This window comes from Athene noctua, chromosome 1, assembly GCF_965140245.1.
Source record: "Athene noctua chromosome 1, bAthNoc1.hap1.1, whole genome shotgun sequence".
NCBI classification, from domain to species: Eukaryota; Metazoa; Chordata; class Aves; order Strigiformes; family Strigidae; genus Athene; species Athene noctua.
The window spans coordinates 223,899,766-223,921,841 of record NC_134037.1 but is presented as its reverse complement, the minus strand read 5'-3'; the positions used below and the strand labels follow the sequence as shown (position 1 = coordinate 223,921,841).

The window sequence follows — 22,076 nt, the reverse complement described above, 5'->3', positions numbered from 1 at the left end:
TAGAAGTAGAGTTAAAATATTGCAAATACAAATAAAATATATGAAACAGTATCTCTCCCTCTCACAAAGTTTTGTCCCTAAATCCTTCAAACACTTAAAAAATTATTTATTCAATATTTTTACCATTATATTAAAGTAATCTCCCTTTTGAGAGATACTTAGCAGTACCAGACCTTTTCTTGTGAAAATTGCAACAGAAAACTGACATTAGCTAAACTACTTTTCCCAAGAAGTTGCAGTTTGCCAGCCCACTTGAGAATTTATTTTTAACCCCATGCCTTCAACCTGTAATTTCTTATTTCTACTTTCAGTTTAACAAGCTGAAAGTGGAACTGTTCAGAGATGAAATAGTCATGGAGTTGCTTTAAAATACTAAATTACTATTATCTGCTTCATGAGTTGGAATCCTTTTCTTCTCATTCGTGCTTTTTTATTTTTATTATTTTCAGCAGGTAATATTAAATGTCACCAAGCTCTACAAAAATACCAATGCTATTACTTCTTCTTTTTTTCCTCTTTCCCCTTCAAGACTAACAGCTGCCAGAATTGTGGCTGTCAAAACTGGCAGCTGGGAACTTTTCCCATACTTGCCAAAGAGTTGATTGGAGATATGCAAATAACTTCTCCAAAAATTGTCCAAGGGGTCCCAAGAGGCACAACTGAGGTTAGATACTTCCTTTACAACTCTGTGAAGCCACTGTAACTTCCAATCTCCCAGAAATAGAAAGCAAGAATTTAAGACAAAGACATGACATTTTCACAATGACTTCATAGAGTAGCTGTCTATCACTCTACAGCATAAATGTATATGGCCTCCATTGTCACAGTATCCAAGCAATCTCAGTATTTCACACACATATATATATACTCCCACCACAACTACCAAATGTAGAACTACTATTGTATTTTAAGGCTAAGAAACTGAGGCACAAAAATGCATGATAAATCTGGTACAATAAATATAAATTTTATGGATTTATATTAATAAATGGGAAATGAGATCTCACAGAACATCTACTTCAACTACATAAAAGCAAGAAAAGCAATTATACTTGACCCATCTGTCAGACATTTGCCAAACTTGAGGAAAACTCCAGGAAATAAAATATTTGGGGGTAATTTATTCCAATGGTTTACTGCCTGATAAACTTTCACATCTCCTAACCTAACCCTAATCTGTAGATTAACTCAATTTATTCTTCTTTTTCATCTGGTGTCCAAGAAAAGCAATTGATCATTGTCCTGTTTGCAACAGATTTTTACGTAACAAGAGTCCTCATATTTTCTCTCAGTCTCCTCTTGTCTGGATTAAATAAAACAAAGTCTATCAACATTTCTTTATAGATTATGTCTTCAAAACCCCTTGTCAGTCTTGTCTTTTGGACTTTCTCTAGCTTGCTCAACTCTTCCTTAAACCATGATGACCAAAACTAAACAGCATACTAGATATGGCCTCAGAAGCACTGACTTGAATAATTATTCTCCACATCTTGCACACAGTAATTCTGTTCAGATATTTTACAGGATCACACTGTTAATTCGTGCTTCATTTCTGACCAACTATCACCTGATTAGCCAGACATTTTTGTCTTGGTGCATTTGATTTCTCCTTTCTGACTTTTACATTTACCACAAAACTTGAATGAATATCTACTGGTCACTTGAAAGGTGTTTTCCAAAATTTTGAATGCTGATTCTCAGCAAGCCCCCTACACATGTCAACTTTGTTAAAAGCTTGATTTTATCTGCAAGTTTTACAAAGATACAGTAGTCTATCATCAAAATTATTAATGAAAACACTGAAAATACTACTCTGTTCAGGACAGATGAATACAGGACTCTGTTGACATGCCTTCACGGTTTGAAGGGAGGATAACAGTAAGTGGTTGATTCTTATACATTACATGACATTGATTAAATGGAGTCCAAGTTTGCCTACAGGAATATCATGTGGGACAGAATGAAAGAGTGTACTAAATTCAAGGTATGTTACATCTACAGATTTCTACAGATTTCTGATTACCCTGTCAAAAGCATTCTAGAGTTAAATTAACTTCTTGTAGATTTTAATAACTTTCTCTAAACTATTTCCAAGGATTCAGGTCAGACTGGCTATGACATCCTGGTTGTCTTTTTTTCTTATTTTGAAGCCCAGAAATATATTTACATTTCTCTAACCCCCAGCGACTCCCTCAATCTCCATGAGTTCTCAAAATGTAAAAGATTCAGAGAAAGCTCTCATTAATGAATTTTTAGTTTTATTCATTAATTTTACTTCTTTAAGGTCTTTCTTTTTGGCAGCTATACTTCAGCATGTACCTCATCATATACCCTATGTCCTCACATTTCTCATGTACCCTTACATTGTGTATCTATCTGGTCAAATAATTCTGTATCATGGCGAATGAAGACAAGAAAAGAACAGCACTGAATTTTTCAGCTTTCTTTACATCAGCCTGTATTTGCTCTCTTCTTTATATTTCATAATGGAAAGATATGATTTTCTTATTTTTATATGAGATTGACCTAGACATTTTGTTTTCCCCCCACCACTTTCTAACTAACATACAGTTTTCACTTGGTACTACTTTATCTTTGTTTCTAGGCTATTTTGCTATTCTCATGCCTAGTTATGTATAACTTTTTTTTCCATTTTTATGATTTCTTTCTGGTTCAGGTTATCAAAGAGCTTCTGATGTAGTCATAACAGTATTTTACAGTGTTGCCTGTCCCTTTTGTGCATTTCAAAAGTGTCTGCAGCTGTACTTCTACAAGAGTCTGTGTCACCAGTTCTCAATATAGCTCAGGTGATCTTCCTCAAGGACCCTATTTATCTGTTCCCTAAATTCGTCCAAATCCATTATCCTCATTCTACTGTTATGCATCTTCCTCTCTGTGAGAAAGAACAGTGACGTGTAGGTTCCAAGTGTTTATTCAAACATGTTTTTCAAACATGTTCAAAATTTGAGTCTTAGACAGTTGGATAGGGTCACAAATAACTGTTAGATTAATAAACTCAGCTCATCAAAATGTCAAAACAATACCCCACACCCTATCCCACAACTCTCTTTTTCTTTGCAAAAACTTTTGCACTTTTTCAGGAAATCCCATATGTCTCAGAATAACCTTTTCCCCTAATGGTGACTAATGGTTGACTGATAGTTGACCATTCAAAAACATGACTACTATAAATACTGGTACTGTATTATCTAGAGGGAAAAACATTTGATAACTAGACACAGAATTCGGTTCTGTGATCACCATCTTGAAGAAGTTTCACTTACAATCTAAATTCAGTAGTCCTGGGAAACACAGTTTTTAATACTTGCTAGCAACTGAAAAAAAAAAAAAAAAAAAAAAAAAAAGTCAACATTGTTTTCCTTAAAACTACAGAGAGCAGGTATAAAGAACAAGATTAATACTAATATAATGGGACTCCAGAAACATGACTTGGGTGAGAGACAAACGATGAAGTGTTTTAAAATGCAACCACTTCATGAAGGGAAAACTTATTTAAAGGAAAACAACAAAAAAGCATAAGTCTAAAAGAAGTTGTGGGGATGGATGAAGAAGATTACAGATGAACTTGTGGCTCTGAGACTGGTGTTACCAGCAGCGCTTTGGATTTTTCAATCATAGGTTAGTATACAGAACACCAGACCTTTTGGCACCGGATGGGATGCACCTGTCCCAGAGGAGGAAAAGGATCTTGGGTCAGCAGTTAGCTGGGCTCATTGAGAGAGCTTTAAACTGGATGTGAAGGTGGAAGGGGACAAAACTGGAACTCCCAGACATAAGACCAAAGGTAGATTACTGGAGTTTGTGGGCTGTTATGCCAGTGATGACCCTCACCCTGCCGTCTCAGTGGAGGCAAGGGATGGAGAGATGCAGCACAACAAAGATGCAAGGGATATTGATGGATCAGTAACTGTGGTAACATCTGTGAACGTTCAGACTGGACTTAAGACCTCTAAATGTGAAAAGGTGCTGGAGACATCAGCTCATCTGAAGTGCATCTATACCAATGCACACAGCATGGGTAACAAACAGGAGGAGCTTCAAGCCATGAGGCAAGAGGAAAATTATGATGTAGTGACTATTACAGAAACATGGCGGGATATCTGCCATGACTGGAGTGTGCCAGTTGATGGCTACAGGCTCTTTAGAAAGGACAGACAATGAAGGAGAGGTGGTGGTGTGGCGCTCTATGTTAGGGACTGTTATGATTGCTTTGAACACAAGTAGGAGAGCACATTTTTTGCGATAGAAACGGGGAAGGCCAACAGGGCAGATGTTGTAGTAGGAGTCTACTATAGGCCACCCAACAAGGACAGAGACGTGGATGAAATATTCTACAGGCATTTGGGTGAACTCGCACGATCGCTTGTCCTTGTTCTTGTGGGTGACTTTAACTTCACAGACATCTGCTGGAAATACAACACAGCAGAGCGGGACCAGTCCCGGAGACTCCTGGAATGTGTGGGAGATAACATCCTGACACAGCTGGTGAGTGAACCGACCAGAGAAGGTGCCCTGCTGGATCTCCTCTTTGTGAACAGAGAAGGACTGGTGGATGATGTGGTGGTTGGAGGGCAATCAGGGCACAGCGATCATGAAATAGTAGAGTTCTCTATTTGTAGAGAAGCCAGGAGAGGGGCAGCAGAACTGACATCCTGGACTTCCAAAGGGCTGACTTTGACTTGTTTAGGCACCTGCTTGACAGAATCCTTTGGGAGACAGTCCTGAAGGGTAGAGGGTCCAGGAAGGCTGGACACTCTGTAAGAAGGAAGTCTTAACGGCTCAGAAGCAGGCGGTCTCCAGGTGCTGTAAGAGAAGCCAACGGCAGAGAAGGCCACCCTGGCTGAACAGAGAGCTTTGGCTGCAACTCAGGGAGAAAAGGAGAGTTTACAGCCTTTGGAAGAAGGGGCTAACCACTCACAGCGATTACAAAGACGCTGTGAGACTATGCAGGGTGGAATTCAGGAGGTCTAAAGCCCAGCTCGAAATTAACCTGGATTCAGCAATCAAGGACAAGAAGAAATGATTCTATAAGTATGTCAACAGCAAATGAGAGACCAGGAAAGGCCTCCATCCCCTGCTAGACGCAGGAGGAAACATGTTAACAAGTGATGAGGAGAAGGCTGAGGTGCTTAATGCCTTCTTTGCCTCAGTCTTTAATAACAAGATGAGTTGTATTGGGGGAATCCAGCCTCCTCAGCCAGAAGACAGAGACTGGGAGAACAACCCCCCCTCATTCCAGGAGGAGACAGTCAGTGACCTGCTACATCACACGGACATACAGAAGTTTATGGGACCTGATGGGATACACCCGAGGGTGCTGAAGGAGCTGGCTGGGGTGCTCGCCAAGCCACTTTCCATCATTTACCAGCAGTCCTGGTTGACCAGGGAGGTCCCGACAGATTGGAAATTGACCAGTGTGACGCCCATCTATAAGAAGGGTCGGAAGGATGATCCGGGAAATTACAGGCCTGTCAGCTTGACTTTGTTGCCCGGGAAGCTGATGGAGCAGCTCATCCTGAGTACCATCACACAACACATGTGAGACAACCAGATGCTCAGGCCCAGTCAGCATGGGTTTATGAAAGGCAGGTCCTGCCTGACAAACCTGATCTCCTTCTACAACAGGGAGACCTGCTTATTGGATGGGGTTATAGCTGTGGATGTTGTCTAGCTTGACTATAGTAAGGCCTTTGATACCGTTTCTCGCAGCATTCTCCTGGTGAAACTGGCTGCTTGTGGCTTGGATGGGCACACGCATTGCTGGATAAAAAATTGTTTGGATGGCTGGGCCCAGAGAGTTGTGGTGAATGGAGTTAAATCCAGTTGGTGGCTGGTCACAAGTGGTGTTCCCCAGGGCTCGGTTTTGGGGATACTCCTGTTTAACATCTTTACCGATGATCTAGACGAGGGGATCGAGTGCACCCTCAGTCAGTTTGCAGATGACCCCAAGTTGGGTGGGAGTGTTGATCTGCTCAAGGGTAGGGAGGCTCTGCAGAGAGACCTGGACAGGCTGGAGCCATGGGCTGAGGCCAACTGGGGGTGTTTAGTTTGGAGAAGAGGAAGCTGAGGGGAGACCTCATCGCCCTCTACAGCTACCTGAAAGGAGGTTGCAGAGAGCTGGGAATGAGTCTCTTTAACCAAGTAATAAGTGACAGGACAAGAGGGAATGGCCTCAAGTTGTGCCAGGGAAGGTTTGGACTGGATATCAGGAAGTATTTCTTTACAGAACAGGTTTTTAGGTGTTGGAATGGGCTGTCCAGAGCGGTGGTGGAGTCCCCATCCCAGGAGTTGTTTGAGTCGCGTTGACATAGCGCTGAGGGATATGGTGTAGTTGGGAACTGTCAGTGTTAAGTCAATGGTTGGATTGAATGAACTACAACATCTTTTCCAACCTTGATGGCTCTGTGATTCTGTGAAATCTCACATTATTAAAAGGCATATAATTTGTTTGATAAGGTGCATTTACACTTTATCAGTATTTACATCTTGTTAGCTGCTTCACAGTAACTACCTGCAGGACTGATCTTACTCCTTTGCAAACAGGAAGGTGGTAAACACATTCTGTGCGGTCACTGAACACTCAGTCATATGTCATGATACTCTAGCTGGCATTTGGCAACCTAAACCTTGGACCATGTCAGGGATACCATTTGCAGCAACATCACTGAAACCAGTTCTCATTGATACCCAGCATTCCTGTTAGGATAGCCTAAAAATATTTTGGCTGAAACATTAATTCCCTTGAATTTTAGGTGTATTCACAGTGTGTTTTTTACATGCCTAAACAAGACTGGAGTGATGAATTTTGCTGTCTAACAAAGGTGGTTTACCTCAGCAAATAATTTCTCACATTAACAACCTTTCTTACAGGAGTTGAGTGACCTTGTATAAACATATTAGCTCTTTCTATCAAAAATTAAAACATGTAGCATGATTTGACAATCCATCATTTTCCTTCCTATGAAATAATAGAAAGAAGTTACAATTCCCAAATGTGTTACATAAATTATGCATGTTGTCTGTATACTACAGAACCCTGAGAATGTATGCATTTCTGTATCTTCTAATTGGGCTTTTTACCGATAAAATGTTTCCCACTGGGAAGTGGTTAAAAATAAAGACAGACAGTTGTACCCACCCCACCATGACCCCAATCCACTAAGAAATACAAAATAAACCCACAAAGATAGCATCACTTCATGAAAGAGAAGAACTTTTTAAAACTTTTCCTTGGAAATACAGGAATTGGGTCATGTTGCCTTTAGTAAAGATGGGCCTGCAACAGTAGGGAAGATATTGTTATAATACAAAGTCTTATGATAAGGCTGAAATTCAGGAGGCATTAATATGAAATGGGTTGGGTTTGAGTGTTTGATATGTTCAAGAGTTTGAACATATTCCTAAACATTAGTTGGCAATACATACACTTCAATAAGAGAGCAAGAACTAAGTATCAAATGAGTTCCTACAATTTAAACGCTACTTAATAATATGTCAGAACTGCTTTGTAAAAGCCCTGTCCATGTCTGCTCGAAACATTAAATCAAAACAAACATTTAAAGCTAGTAAGCAGAAAATTGAGTTTCCAGAAACAATTTCCGTATTTAAAATAAAGAATCATACACAGCATTAAGCAAGATAGGTGTCCTACTAATTTCAGTTAATACTAGCGGGATCATGTAGCTCAGTACAGGGGAAAAAATGAAGACATTATTTTTTATGAGCATAGCTAAAAAGAAAACCAGTGAAAAACTGTCCCAAAAGATTACTGAAGTTGTATAATGGATTTAAAAGGAAAAAACTGAACTGTGATTTGAATAGTCTTTTATTCTATTGAGATCAAATCACTATTCTTGATCTTAACTAATGTTCCTATCACAAGTTTGCTTTTGTATTTATGATAACACAATGGTAAGACCTTTCAATTTCAAGTAATCAAAAACATAATATGAAATATAGTATTTTATTCACGGTTACTGGAATATATGTTTGCAAACATAATCAAGTCCTTCTGGCTTAACTCATTCTTGGAATATCACCCACAGAGTTACCGGCCCTGACTTATTCCTTTGGAATAAAGCACACGACAGAAATCAGTATGTGAAATGTGTGAAAGCATATGTAATTAACTGGGTCAATAGGGCTTATTTATGGCTACTCGATAATGTAAGTTCAAATAATTTCAGAACAAGCATACAGAAAAGCTTTTTTGTCATACCCCAGCTGTCAAGAAGCATTTAAAAGCAAACAAGCAAGCCAAACACCACAGTTTCTTAATATGGTAAGGATATGGAACATAATCCTCTACAAAACTACTTACATACTAAATTTAGCATTTGCTATTTCAATAGTGGGTGCAAAAGTGTTTCATGAAAAGCTAAAAGAGGCAAAGGAGATGGATAAATAAAGCTTTGATTTACAGTCAGAATTGTATGAAGAACATAGTAAAACTGAGAATTTTCAAAAATATGCTAAACTGTCTAACCGCAGAAATTTAGGTTTCAACTCAGATTCAATGAAACTTCTACTAAAACAAAAGCAAGCTGCACTGACTGCATAATTGTTTTCTGGTTTGTAGTTGGCATTTCATAATGTGACAACAGTCCAAAGACTGGATAAGATTCTAAACAGAGATGTCTAATGCCATTTAAAATGCCCCAGAGATTCCCTTACATGACAGATTATGATGTCTCTGCTGTCTCATAGGGTAGATAGAACGTAGGACTATTAGGTCAGCTACACCATTCTAGAAGAGCAGCATAGTTGGGGTATGCCCGGGCATCCCAAACTGCATGGGACAACTATGTTCAACCATCTGAATTCCACCCAAAGTATCCACATTTTTATTCCTTACTTCCCTTATACAGACATTAGCTAAGAGAATTTTTTATTGTTCCCAGACATGTAAAACCGGAAACACAATTTTGATTTCACCATTATGCACAAGCCTTTCTTTTCTACCCGTTCAGCTAATTTATTAGTGCTTCAAAATAACATCAGTGTAACAATTCCTGTTCATGTTCGTTCTGATCTTAGCCTTAATAGGTTCATCCTACCTATCTTCAGGCAACTAACTATGATACCCACATTAACTCAGGTTTTATTCTAGATTCTCAGCATGATTTAACCCACCTAATATCTGAACCACCTTCCACAGTTACCTCTATTTTTCTTTTAACTACCCAAGAAGCGCTAACTTTAGCACTTTAGCTGGCTACTTAATTTTAGAGATCCACAGATCAGTTCTCAGGTGTGGAAAAACTAAAATTCAGCAGAGATGTGTGGCAACTGTAACACGTTGGCTCTTCACCTTCATGCCCCTCTCATCTCAGATACACCAAGGGCTGATGGTTAATGACAAAAATTACTTGGTGGTTTAGGACTGGAATTGAGAATGAATCACAGGCATGTGTCCATGCAGTATAATTGGAGTCAGCTGACTGGGATGGGATGGCACTCAGAGCACAAAGGAGAGCTCTTGCAGGAGGAAGACCTCAGACCTGAAGTCTCTTATTTCTTATTAAAAATAAATCATTTACTCTGCAAAACAGCAGCACAGCTCTCAGCCTTAACTCTTTACCCATTTTAATGTTGGAGTGATTCATTGCTCTATTGCATGATAATCTTCTCAAATCATTCCGAAAATATGAAGAAACCTGATCCTAAAAGAGAGCCTCTGGAGATTTACCTAGATTTGATTAGAAAAAAATAAACATAAACTTAAGACCTTCTCCTAAAAACCCAACAACCTATCCCACTCCATACAGGCACATGGATATAAGATCAATACTAACCCTGCATTACACTGTGTTACTGCTTCAGGGCTTTCTATGCTTATCAAAAAAGTAGATGGATCATCGTATGGAGTACTCTCTCCTTCTTTCGCACTACAGTAAACTCACAAACCCTCCTCCCAGGGCCTAAAGTTTTTGCTCCTGCTTTGTGCTCTTTTTGGTGCCATGGGAACAGCCAGAAAGTACAACCATTGTAGTTTCCAGTAGAAAAAATATTTAATTCTGAGGGTTCAGTCCAATTCCCAGAATTTGTACAATAAACTGATTGGTAAAATAATGTCAAGACTTTTCTCTCAACTTACACTATTTTTCTATGCAATCTATTTGATTAGAATTTATTTAATTAAAATCACATTATCCATTACGTAAGTTAAAGATTCCCAAAAATTCAAGGTTACTTACTTTGATGGAGACAAACTAAAAATGTACTTCAAATTGTAAACAAACAAACAAAATAACAAGGGAAAGGAGCAAATGCTGGTAACTCAAAAGGAAGCTAGAAGTATTGTGAAAGGAGAAGCGGTAATGAAGCTGAGAAGATTGGAGAGAAGTTGACATTACTGGAGGGCTCTCCCAGACTGGCAAATGTGGGTTTACTGCAGTGGAAGAAAGGCAGAATAGGTTTAAAGATATAATTTCACAACTAACCAAGCTTCATCCTTTCTACCGTTCATGGAATATGTTTTTGCTGAAACTTTAGTTTTCAATGCAAACCCTTCAGACCCCCAAGAAATTCTTTTCATGCACCCACACTGTTTTCTGGCTTGAATAAGTTTGTTAGTAGATAAACACTGCCGCTGCCTCATGCTTGGAAAGTTTTGAATGTAATTGACTGTCAATGATATGATGATTTATAATGCAATCTGCTGCTACTTCTGCTGCTGCAGATAACTCTAATTTGCCTCTATTGTATTAGATATGATGAACTTGACAATCATTTTCAATTTTCCTATTTGGCTTTCATTCAGGTTGATGTGGCCAGTAACAGTGAATTTTCATTGTTCTCCCCCGAAAGCAATAAAGGAACAGGAGATTTTTTTTTTTATGAAGCAGTTGGCTGTTTCCAAAAGACTCATTTATTGTGTAATGTAGCTTCTGCCAAGCAAAATATTTAGCAGAAGTGGACTGAAAGTTTTGTTTTAAATCTTTATGTTTTACTGAGTCAAATACTGGCTCAATTGTGCTACATGGAAAAGAAGATAGGTGACTGGAAGAAAAGGAGCCTAGAAACATGATGGACACTGTACCAGCTGGTTCCATAATTCTGGTCATACTCCAACCTGGAGGCTCTGCCTTCTCTACAGAAAACAGGTGAAAGAGATCAAGATATTAATAGTTTCTGTTCTGGGGGAAAAATTAATAAGAAATGGAAAAGAAAAGTGATAGAAAAGACCCTAGTGCACATCAAAATGAATTTAAAGATATGCTTCCCAGACAAGCAAGGACCATTTGACAACCCTTGAATTTACAGCTGCATTATCTTGTAAGGCAACTACTCAGGAAGTTAAAATATCTGTTTATTACTAGCAAATCAAAGTGATACTCGTTAGGCTATGAAAAGACTTTGTGACTTTGGGTGACTGGAAACCCAGTTTCCAACCTCTCAGCTGTATTTTCTCTCCTTGTAAAGGAGAGATAATAACACCTCCATTTGTTTGAACTTGCTTTGGTATACACCAACGAACTTAAGATGTAAAAATTACATATTTTCAGTCCATATAACAGCTTCTATTTACAGAATTGCATTTGTTTCCTCATCTAGCAAAGTTTTCATAATTAGTTGCAATGCAGCTGTAATGTTACTCCAGCTATCACAGGGAAGAATGAGCTGAGTACTATTCTGTCTCATCCGTCACCAACAAGGACTGGCATCTAAGGTTCAATAAGTAAACTCCATTCTGTGAGGTAGAGATGAGAGACAGATTTAAGATCTCAAATTCAGTTTTAAAAGCTGGCAGTTAAGAAAAATTATTTTTTGACTTGCAAGCTAAACACATTTAATAAGGAAATAACTGAGAAAGAATAAATATGGAACTCCATACTGTCATTTTCACGTAGTTACGTTTTTAACTCTAACTGCATTTCAAGAATGACATGATTTACAGTGTCATGCTTTCTGTGTATAAGCATTAATCCCACTATCATTCATCCACAATAAAATATACTGATGTAGAGGTTAATTTACTTTCCAAATAATATGAAGGAACTTTTTTAAAAACAAAGTTTTCAGAAGCTTAGGACAAGTTTTGGGGAAAATTAACTAGTTTTCTCCTTTTTCCCCAATTCAGTTGTAACTAGGAATCATGCTCTGCACTTATTCTTACTTGTAATATAAAATATCACCAACAACAGCATAAAGAATGTTGTTATAAAATATGTGCAGTGCACAAATACAAATGTTGAGAGGAACTGATATTGTTTGCTGGGCATTTGTATAGTAATTCAGGATGAGAAAGCATTAAGCGATTGCTTTTTCCTTGAAAAAAAAAAAAAAAGTGGGAATCTATAAATAAACCTTAAGCATACACTTTAAACATTTAACTTATTTAGAAAAAAGAAATATTTTTATTAGTAGAATGATATACAACTGTTTCCTGAAAGGCTTGGGAATTATTTTTTGAATAATTTGTTCATAAGGCTTGTAGAAGAAACAGAAGAAATACCCATCCTTGATCAATATAGGGGAAAAATGCAAAGAATCCTATAAAGTATCTTCAACAATATGAATTTGTATTATATAATTAATATGTAATCACACAACAGTGAAGCAAGCTGCATGACTTCACCTTTAATGGATGGAGTTACTGAAGAAGGGATTTCGCTTGGAGACAAATGTGAAACTGATTACAGATTCTAACAGGGAATCAGCTAGAACAGCGAAGGTAGTATTATGATGTGGAAAAATGCCTGCAGTTACATACAGATAGGACATGAGGCCACATTTTAACAAGATAAAATCTTTTGCATGTGGCCTATCTTTCAAATAGAATTTTACTTGTACTCTCCAAGTAGAATTTCAAAGATGCTATGCCACTTCTCCTTTATTCACACAGAGCAACATTTACGGATATAAACTCAGCAATGATCTGTGGCCATACACCATGAGAGACTATATGGATTGCATTTTTCTACACCAGGTAAAGTGTGGGCTCCAAGTACATAGGTACAATATTTCCTCAGTCTTGAAACTCAATGATCAACTTAAATGCAAAAATATCAACTGACTTCAACAGCCCTCGAAGGCAAATGAGCAAAAATCACAACAGCATCTACAGAACCATGGCTCATGCGTGCAGGAATAAGCTTTACTCTTTTTTTCAAATGAAATAAAAATAAAAGATCTTTCCTTCAGTGTAAAAGCAAGCAAAGTTTGTTGTTTAGCGAAAACCTTGTTTAGTGTCACTTGGTTTGTGTCAGTATACAATGCTCCAAAATTTAGATGCCTTTCAGTCCCAGAAAGCAGAGGCAAAACAAAAAAGAACATTTGACTCAGAATGGAAATATAAAATTACAATGTAGCAACAGTGCAGAAATTTAGCACATGTTCCTAGAAGTTTGATATCATATACATGTTTGCTATTATGTTTAGGAGTTTTCAAATATTACCTTACTCACATGTTAGTAAAGTTGGAAAAAAACCTCCTGAGATACATGCTGGTTAAGGCTGACATACTAAATTGTAATTCATTCCCCTTCTGCCTACCGTGTTATTTGTAGAGAGAGGAAGTAAAAATAAAGACAAGCTTTTTTTGGTGGTTTGTTTAATCTGTTGAAACCTATTCAAGGTAATCCCTGCTCTACAGTGACTCCCAGTGGGAGATGTAAACTGGCAGAAGTACAAGCATTCCCCAAAAAAACTGCAACTGAGACATGTCTTTTAAAATATGTTCTAAGAACAGGAAGCTGAAATCTTAAAATAAAAATTAAAAAAATAATAAAAAAAACAAAACCAAAACTCAAAACAAAAAACAAACCCAACACAACTATTTTTCTACATGCAATTGCCAGTATGGCACCTCAAGTTAACATCAGAACATGAGAAATCCCCTGTGACTTGTTGTTGTGATAACATTTAAATGGCAACTTGTTAAAAAAATTGTTGAAAAATGAACCACCACACATACACGAGGTGATCACATGGTTCCTCTCTGGAGTTGGCCTCTGGGGTTTCAATTTTGTAACAATTTTAGCTATAAAAGCAGAATTTCAGCCTTCTGTGCTCTAAGCACCACAATAGGTTTTTAGGAGCTCTGTATATTTTCATCAGGACAGTGTTTTACTTTCCTGATCATGCCGATGAGATTTATGAATATAAATTTCCAGGCAGAAAAAGATATTCACTCTTTAAACCAGAAACCCTTTGAAATTTGGTGTCTTTATTCACCGCTCTATCAAACAAAGAAAACAAAAAACCACACACAAAACGGTGCCTGAACACGTCACACTGTATACAGCTCCTCTGAGCTGTGGTAAGCACTACCAGAATCCTGCAATGTGTACAGACCTCAAAAAATGAAGTTATTATTAGAGCTTTTATATGTTCATAAAAGCAATCCAGTGATGAAGGAAGAACTTCCTAGCATTTTACAGTGCAGCTTTGCTACTGAAAAAACAGCATGTAGTTAAAGAATTCAGTTTTTCTAAAGAGATGCTTCCACATGTACTTTGATGACAGCATCATAAATGTGTTCTGATTAAAAAAAAAAAAAAAAAAAAAAAGAAAGAAAGAAAGAAAGAAAGAAAGAAAGAAAGAAAGAAAGAAAAGCCCTCACGATTTTTCCTTAATGTTATTCTTTCCTTCCCTCTTTCATTGCTACAGAACACACAGACCAACATTTTCAGACCTGACACTTAACGGCTCAGCTCCTGAATCCATATGGGGTATATTTAACTGCAATTTTTATTCAGTTCACTATGGGTGCAGACACTTAGCTTTACACACCAGATCTGAAAGCACTGGTTATACTTCAGACAAAATTGTATCACTGGGTGGGAAACCATAATATCAGAACTGGTGAAAGACTGTGTTCCTTTTAGATTGTACTACATAGCAGAAATAGAAAAATATATAAAAGCATTGAAAGAGAGGTGGTGTGGTGTGGTTTTTTTGAGAAACTGAACTGTAAGAGTGAGAGAGAAAAGGGAGATTTAAGTGTCATGCAAAGAGCTGGACTGCCAGCGTTAGAGACAGTTTTCATTTATAGAGAGAACTACAAGCAGCAAAGAACACTAGCATGCTTATTGTCAGAGAACAGCATAATTTACCTTTAAAAGTACCTCTGCAAATGAAAAGAAAGTCAATATAGCTCTGATAACGAAACTAATCTTTGCAATCTCCATTCAAGTGAGAGAGAAAAATATGTATAGGGGACTGCAAATCTCAATCTTCAGTCTATGTCATTGGAGAGGTTTCTTATCTAATTTAAGTATTTTTTAGTCTTTTGTTGTTGTTGTTGAACATTTTATTATGAATAAACAGCAATAAATGTATTTCCTGATCTATACCTTTAGAAGGTGTTCTCAGTGTTTCAGTTCTCAGACGTCAAATCCTTTCTCAAACCGAAATGGCAGTGGCATTTGCTAAAACATGTATTTTGCCAAAATAGCATTTAACCAAAAACCAAGTTTGTCCTGCTTCTAAACCCTGTGTTCTATTAAACTTCACGTCCATAATGGCAGCCCTGTTGTGCCAGCCACCTGGAACTGAGGATCACCTGGCTTCTATTTTTCTTAATGCAGAGACAACAATCCCAATAGTGATGGAAATTTTGTGGTTGCATGCATTTAAACATTCCTTAGGGGCCTGATTTACCAGATTATCATACAGACTAGCATCCAGTCAGGGTGTGCACTCACACTTCTTTCTCTAGGAAGGGGTTAGAAAGGGAGAAAGGCTGACATATGAAGGTCTTGTGTTAGTTTCAGTCAGAATGTTATCAGTTGATATGTGCATCCTGCTCTGGGGCTTTGTGTAGATAAAGCCTCAGGCTCTTTCCGGGACCTGACCTTGATCTGCGGTTTCTGAGCCCAGTTTTCTAATACGGTGCAAGAATGCCAACTTAAAATACAAAATGGATTTTAAGAGAAAACAAAGTGTTTTCTTTAGGTCTTCAGTATAAAGAGCTATTTTCAGCAATGTTTGGCTTTTGTTTCATTTTTCCAACTATGCAAAATACTTTCCTGTTTTTCCTGTTTAGCATCTTGAATTTCAAAATAGTAACCAGAAAGAACATGCTCTGGATCAAATCCTTCAAATTTGTCAATGGCTCTGAAGTTTATAAATGACATCAAAAAGGAAAAAGAAAAAGAAAAAATCTCTTTTACAATCACAGGCTTTAGTGTTGCAGGCTGTTCTGGTAAACAGAATGTTCTGGTGGGATAATACTTTATAATACCAGTAAACATCATACTAGTTAAACAGAGATAACATTACAGTGCCATCAAAAAGTCTCAACACAGAAGTTAACACATGATGGTAATGGGCTTCTATCGCTTTATGGCAAATAATAGCAAATTAAAGAGAGGGAAGGTTAGGTGCCTATTCGCACAGGTTGCATGCAGAACAGGAAAGGACTGCACAGGTGCAGTTTCACCCTCCACCTAATTGCTGACTGCCACTGAAAAAGATAATCCTAGTCCTCTTCATCTCCCAACACTCCTGCAGCTAGGAGATAGTTGGTTCTTACTGATTAGTGGAAACGAACATTTTATTTTTTTCCTTTTAAGGGATACAAGATAAGCAACAGGAAGCACAAGGGTATAAGGGCTGGGAGCATCCTTGTTGGAAGCAGCCTGTAATTACATCAGATTAGGTATAATGTGATACTGTGCCCAAGGCCGTCTGAAATTTCAGCACTGCCCATTACATTTTGGTAGACAGAGAAGAGAAGCAGGGAAAGCTCTGCTGTTTACAAGAACTGCTGAACTACATATCTAGATGATGGAACTGGAGATTATGGGAGCCATTTGCTAAACAAGACAGTCAATGTACCACAAATCCTCCTGTCAACCCACAGGTCAAACCTATTATTAGCAGTATCCTAAAAAAGCCTGACACTTTAGCAAGTGTTTGTTTAAACCCCAAATTTTCTAGTGTGAGGGTACATGTACTCCTAGCAATGCTTCCGTAAATAAATTAGAATCAACCTCCAGTATTTCGTTTACTAACCAGACATAGCTCTCTGTGCTTCAATAAAAGTAAGGTTTCAAAACCGTTACCATGAATTCTTCCTTCCCACAATTAAGTCTGAGGCTGCCTCTATCGTTCTGACTTTGAAGACTCATAGATCCCTGTTACAAATAATAGCTCTATTTACTGGCCCAGGTAATTACTGGTTGTACCTGACCACAGATGGTTTTAGTCAGAAGCTACAAGTACAAACACACCAGGCTTAGCCATCCTGTTTAAAGCTCCAGTCAGGAGGTCACAAATGATACTGGAAAATTTGTCCAGCACACTGAGAGTAACAGAGAAAGACAGTTAAATAAAGCAACTTTCTCTGTTGCCCCCAGAAACTTTCTGGGTATTAACCAGCAGCTGTCATGGCTACAGAGATTAGGACAGGTGAAGACAGACATCAGTACAACTATAGTAACTCTTAAATTTATTCTTCCTTGGATGAATTGGTAAAAGCATGCTCTGGACACCTCTATTCCAAACACTGCCAAAAAAAAAGTGGCAGTGGGAAATATTTTAATGCACAGAATTGCTATTTCTTATTGAAGCTTGTGGGAGTTTTTTTTACTCCAATAGACTGACAGATCTTTCAAGGATTTAGCATCTAGCAGTGTGCTAAGCTGACAATAGTAGAAAGTTCAGGATGGGGGTCGGGGAAAAGGATGAGAATGACAGTCAATAAGGTGAAGAGAAAGGAAAAACAAATATTCTTGCATAATACCTAAAAGAACATCTTTTTCCTCCTTTTAGAGTAAAATTTGGTCTGTGCATCAGTTTCTACACAGAGGCTATAAATCCAAGTTATATAGCCACATACCAAATGCGCCAAGGGAAGCCACTTCTCTTTTTTCCTTGATAAGGTGTCCCCTTCTGCCACTACAAGATGAGTAAATTACTTCACCTGTCTAACTGATCCCCAGTATTCAGCCTGACACTGACAATGGCAGCGCACCTGTTAGTGTGATGGACAAGTGATTGGCAGCATGGCATTTGCTGCTTTCTATAATAAGTTGGTTATTATACAATGATGTTGACAATCTAGAGAGACTGGAAATATTAAAGTGTAACTAGGTACAGGTTTGAAAAAGAAAAAAACAGGTTATGGGTGAAATGTGACCCTGAATAAATTTTATGCCAAAGGCTTCTTTCATTTTGAGAAGAAAAATATCAAATTTTAAGTATGACACTTTTCCTTAGAAGAAAATGATTTTATTTATGTGTAGCCACCAAATGTCAGTTCTGAGTTTTCCCATAAACTAAGCACAAGATTGCAAGTCACTGCCTTGATCAGCTTCTCAGACATATTGCATCTATAAATGCAAAAAGTGTAAGCAACTACAGTTACAGCCTTTGTGAGAATACACCTTCTGCACCCACAGTAAACTACCACTTTGATGGAAGTATTCTGTTTTCTTCCCCATAGTCCTACTATGTGTCTCCTTTCTGTGCAAACACTACTCTGGACCAAGAGTCACTATACTGTTTGAGGACAGACAAAAGCTTCACCAGCTATTAGCAGCTGGAAGTCTGAATAGCCTTGATATTTAACAGAGTTACCCAGGATGCCTGTCTGTAGGCTATAAAACTTACTGTCCCACCTTGGAAAACAGCATACAGCTCCATTCTGGAATTTAACAAATGATAAGAAAACTTCAGGCAAATGAATGTTTCATTTAAATCCAGCATCTCGTTTCCAGCTGTTACCAGTATCATTCAGAATAAACCCACTGTACCTACTAGAAACCTTGGAGGTCATCTCATCCGAATCATAGTTTCATCCTAATTTTTAATAGTGAGAAATTAGTTTAAACCTTAAAATGATGAAATCTATCCCAAATAGTATTATTCTTGCTAGCATTACTTACTGTAATGATTGATATCCCTGCTCTTCACTTAAATGTCTACAAACTTTCTAGGAGTTTATGTTTTTATTATGTCAAACTGTAATATATGACAATGCCAAATTGTTAGTTTTCATGAAAGCATTTCACCCTGGAGTGTGTTACTGTGATTAAACATAGGCAACTCATGCAAATTATAAAAGCTGAAGATCGTAATGTGACACTCCAAAGACTATAGGATTCTAATTATATCGTTTACGTAAATGATTTCCTTCACTTTCCTTTTCCTTTAACTGTGATGTAATACATGTATAATGACATAGGTCCTGTTTAGCAAATGACATAGTATATGAAGTTTACATGGTGTTCTAATTAATTTGCTAATCCTGGTCCCAATGGCTACGTTTGTCCTAGTAACCTGAACAGCAGCAGGTCACAGTTTTGAATTCTGGCACGTCAATCTGCATGATCAAATTCTTCGCTAGCCTGTAAATTGTCCTCTGTTTGGACTGTGAAAACTTCTTATAATCCCTTGGTTCAAGCTGTCAGTAAGGCCTGAGTCTGCTCTCCCAGCAGGCAATCTTTTCTGGGGAGGGAGAACAGACAGACAAGGACATAATAAATGTTTAGGTGTACAGCTGTGATCAGTGCTGTGACATTTGAAGAATGGAATTTTCCAGATACTTTTGTTAGCCTCTAATCAAAACCAACAACTTCTAGAGGAATGGACAACACATGGAAATATATGATTTAAAACAACATTTAAGCAGTAAGCCTTAAATGTCCTCATCATTCCTATATTGTTTTCAAAAAGAAGAATAAATACACCTTGTAACCTTACTATAAACTTCCACATCTGATTTTGAAGTGCACAGCTTGAAGTTTTTATGCAAACAGAAAGCTAATTGTTGATTCATGATGTTACAATTAGAAAAAAAAATCGACAAGATTCTAGTCATAAGATCTCCTGAAAGAAAAAACAATAAAGCTTAGTAACGAAGTTATCATATTGTGTGTTCGCATGACACCATTAACAATTCATTTATTTATTAACAGCTGATAAATTAATAAAGTCTTAAAAAATTTGTAATCCACAGTAATTGATTACCCACAAATCCTGTAGTTCATCATTTAGGTTTATAACCATGGGTTTCAACCACATATTGCAACTTCTACCAATCTAAGTAAAGTGATACATCACACATGGTATTCACAACTGCAACGTGATCAGAAAATACATTGATATAGCTTCTAACCCTTTTTAAACATTAGGAGGTATTTCAATTAATTATTTCTTATATATAGGTGTTAGTAATTGTACATGCACACAGAGAGACATGTATACACACACACATAAATACTTTTCTGTTTCAAGTTTAGTGGGGGAAAAGTTACTAAATTAAAAGAATGCTGAAATAAGCAGTTACACACTCTAAATGACTGCTGCAATGCAAAATCCTGTCTCAGAAAGCTTGCATAGTGACTTGAAATCTATCATTTTTTTCCAATCCAAATTCTATTTTTCAATTCAGTGGGCCTCAAGCTTTTCAACAAACTGGATCAATTTGAAGCTACTCATTCAAAAGGGCTTCTCAAATGCCAGTCCTAGTATTCAACATGACAGAAGAGACAAAGAGTCATCTTCATCTCCAATCCCAATCAGCTGTGTGCACAGCCCCACATCTGCATAGGGCCACTGGACTGTGCTGTAGGTGCAAGTTGCTTAAGAAAGAGCAAGAAGCCTTCCAGTATTTCTAGAGCAAGAAAATTAAACAACTTTTTAAAATACAAAGTGGTATCTTTTAATATCACTTCCTTTGGACAACTCAGAACTATTACACCAGGGTACAAATGGAAGAAGTGATCACTTTTTAGCTAAGCATATAGTGTTCCCCTCTGCAGGAACACTATCCACTTTCAGTGACTTCATTTAGTAAGTGCTAAACTCAGTCACAGAATCACACAGAATCACAGAATCATTAGGTTGGAAAAGACCCTTGGGATCACTGAGTCCAACCGTCAGCCCTACTCTACAGAGTTCTCCCCTACACCATATCATCCAGCACCTCATATAAACGACCCTTAAACATATCCAGAGATAGTGACTCCACCATCTGCCTGGGCAGCTTATTCCACTGTCTGACCACTCTTTCTGTGAAAATTTTTTTCCTAATGTCCAGTCTAAACCTCCCTTGTTGAAGTTTAAAGCCAATCCCTCTTGTTTTATCACTAATTACCTGTGAGAAAAGACCAGCACCAACCTCTATACAATCACAGAATCACAGAATCATCTCGGTTGGAAAGGACCTTGAAGATCATCTAATCCAACTGTTAACCTAGCACTGACAGTTCCCAACTACACCATATGCCTAAGTGCTATGTCGACCCAACTTTTAAACACCTCCAGGCATGAAGACTCCAACACCTCACTGGGCAGCACATTTCAACGCCTAACAACCTGATCTGTAGAGAAATACTTCCTGACGTCTAGCCTAAACCTTCCCTGGCACAACTTGAGGCCATTCCCTCTTGTCCTATCACTTATGACTTGGTTAAAGAGACTCATCCACAGCTCTCTGCAACCTCCTTTCAGGTAGCTGTAGAGGGCAATGAGGTCTCCCCTCAGCCTCCTCTTCTCCAGACTAAACACCCCCAGTTCCCTCAGCCGCTCCTCGTACGACCTGTGCTCCAGACCCTGCACCAGCTTCGTTGCCCTTCTCTGGACACGCTCGAGTCATTCAATGTCCTTTTTGGAGTGAGGGGCCCAAAACTGAACACAGGAATCGAGGGGCGGCCTCACCAGTGCCGAGGACAGGGGTAAGATCCCTTCCCTGTCCCTGCTGGCCACACTATTGCTGACACAAGCCAGGATGCCATTGGCCTTCTTGGCCACCTGGGCACACTGCTGGCTCCTGTTCAGCCAGCTGTTAATCAACACCCCCAGGTCCCTCTCTGACTGGCAGCTCTCCAGCCACTCCTCCCCAAGCCTGTAGCGCTGCTGGGGGTTGTTGTGGCCCAAGGGCAGCCCCCGGCATTTGGCCTTATGGAAACTCCTCCAGCTGGCCTCAGCCCATGGCTCCAGCCTGTCCAGGTCTCTCTGCAGAGCCTCCCCACCCTCGAGCAGATCAACACTCGCACCCAACTTGGGGTCATCTGCAAACTGACTGAGGGTGCACTCAATCCCCTTGTCTAGATCATCAATAAAGACATTAAACAGGAGTGGCCCCAAAACCGAGCCCTGGG

At 38.4% G+C, this 22,076-nt stretch overlaps 1 protein-coding gene across 3 annotated transcripts in view; it reads right to left on the bottom strand.

Annotated features, from left to right (window-relative positions):
• PCDH9 (protocadherin 9) overlaps positions 1-22,076 on the bottom strand; it is a 710,780-nt gene that overhangs the window by 449,721 nt on the left and 238,983 nt on the right. The window contains exon 3 of one of the 3 annotated variants that reach the window (XM_074931165.1): positions 18,380-18,397. The exons of the other annotated variants lie outside the window; for them this stretch is intronic. Coding sequence (XP_074787266.1) covers positions 18,380-18,397 — 18 coding nt within the window. The remainder of the gene's footprint in view (positions 1-18,379; positions 18,398-22,076) is intronic. 3 annotated transcript variants of the gene reach the window in all.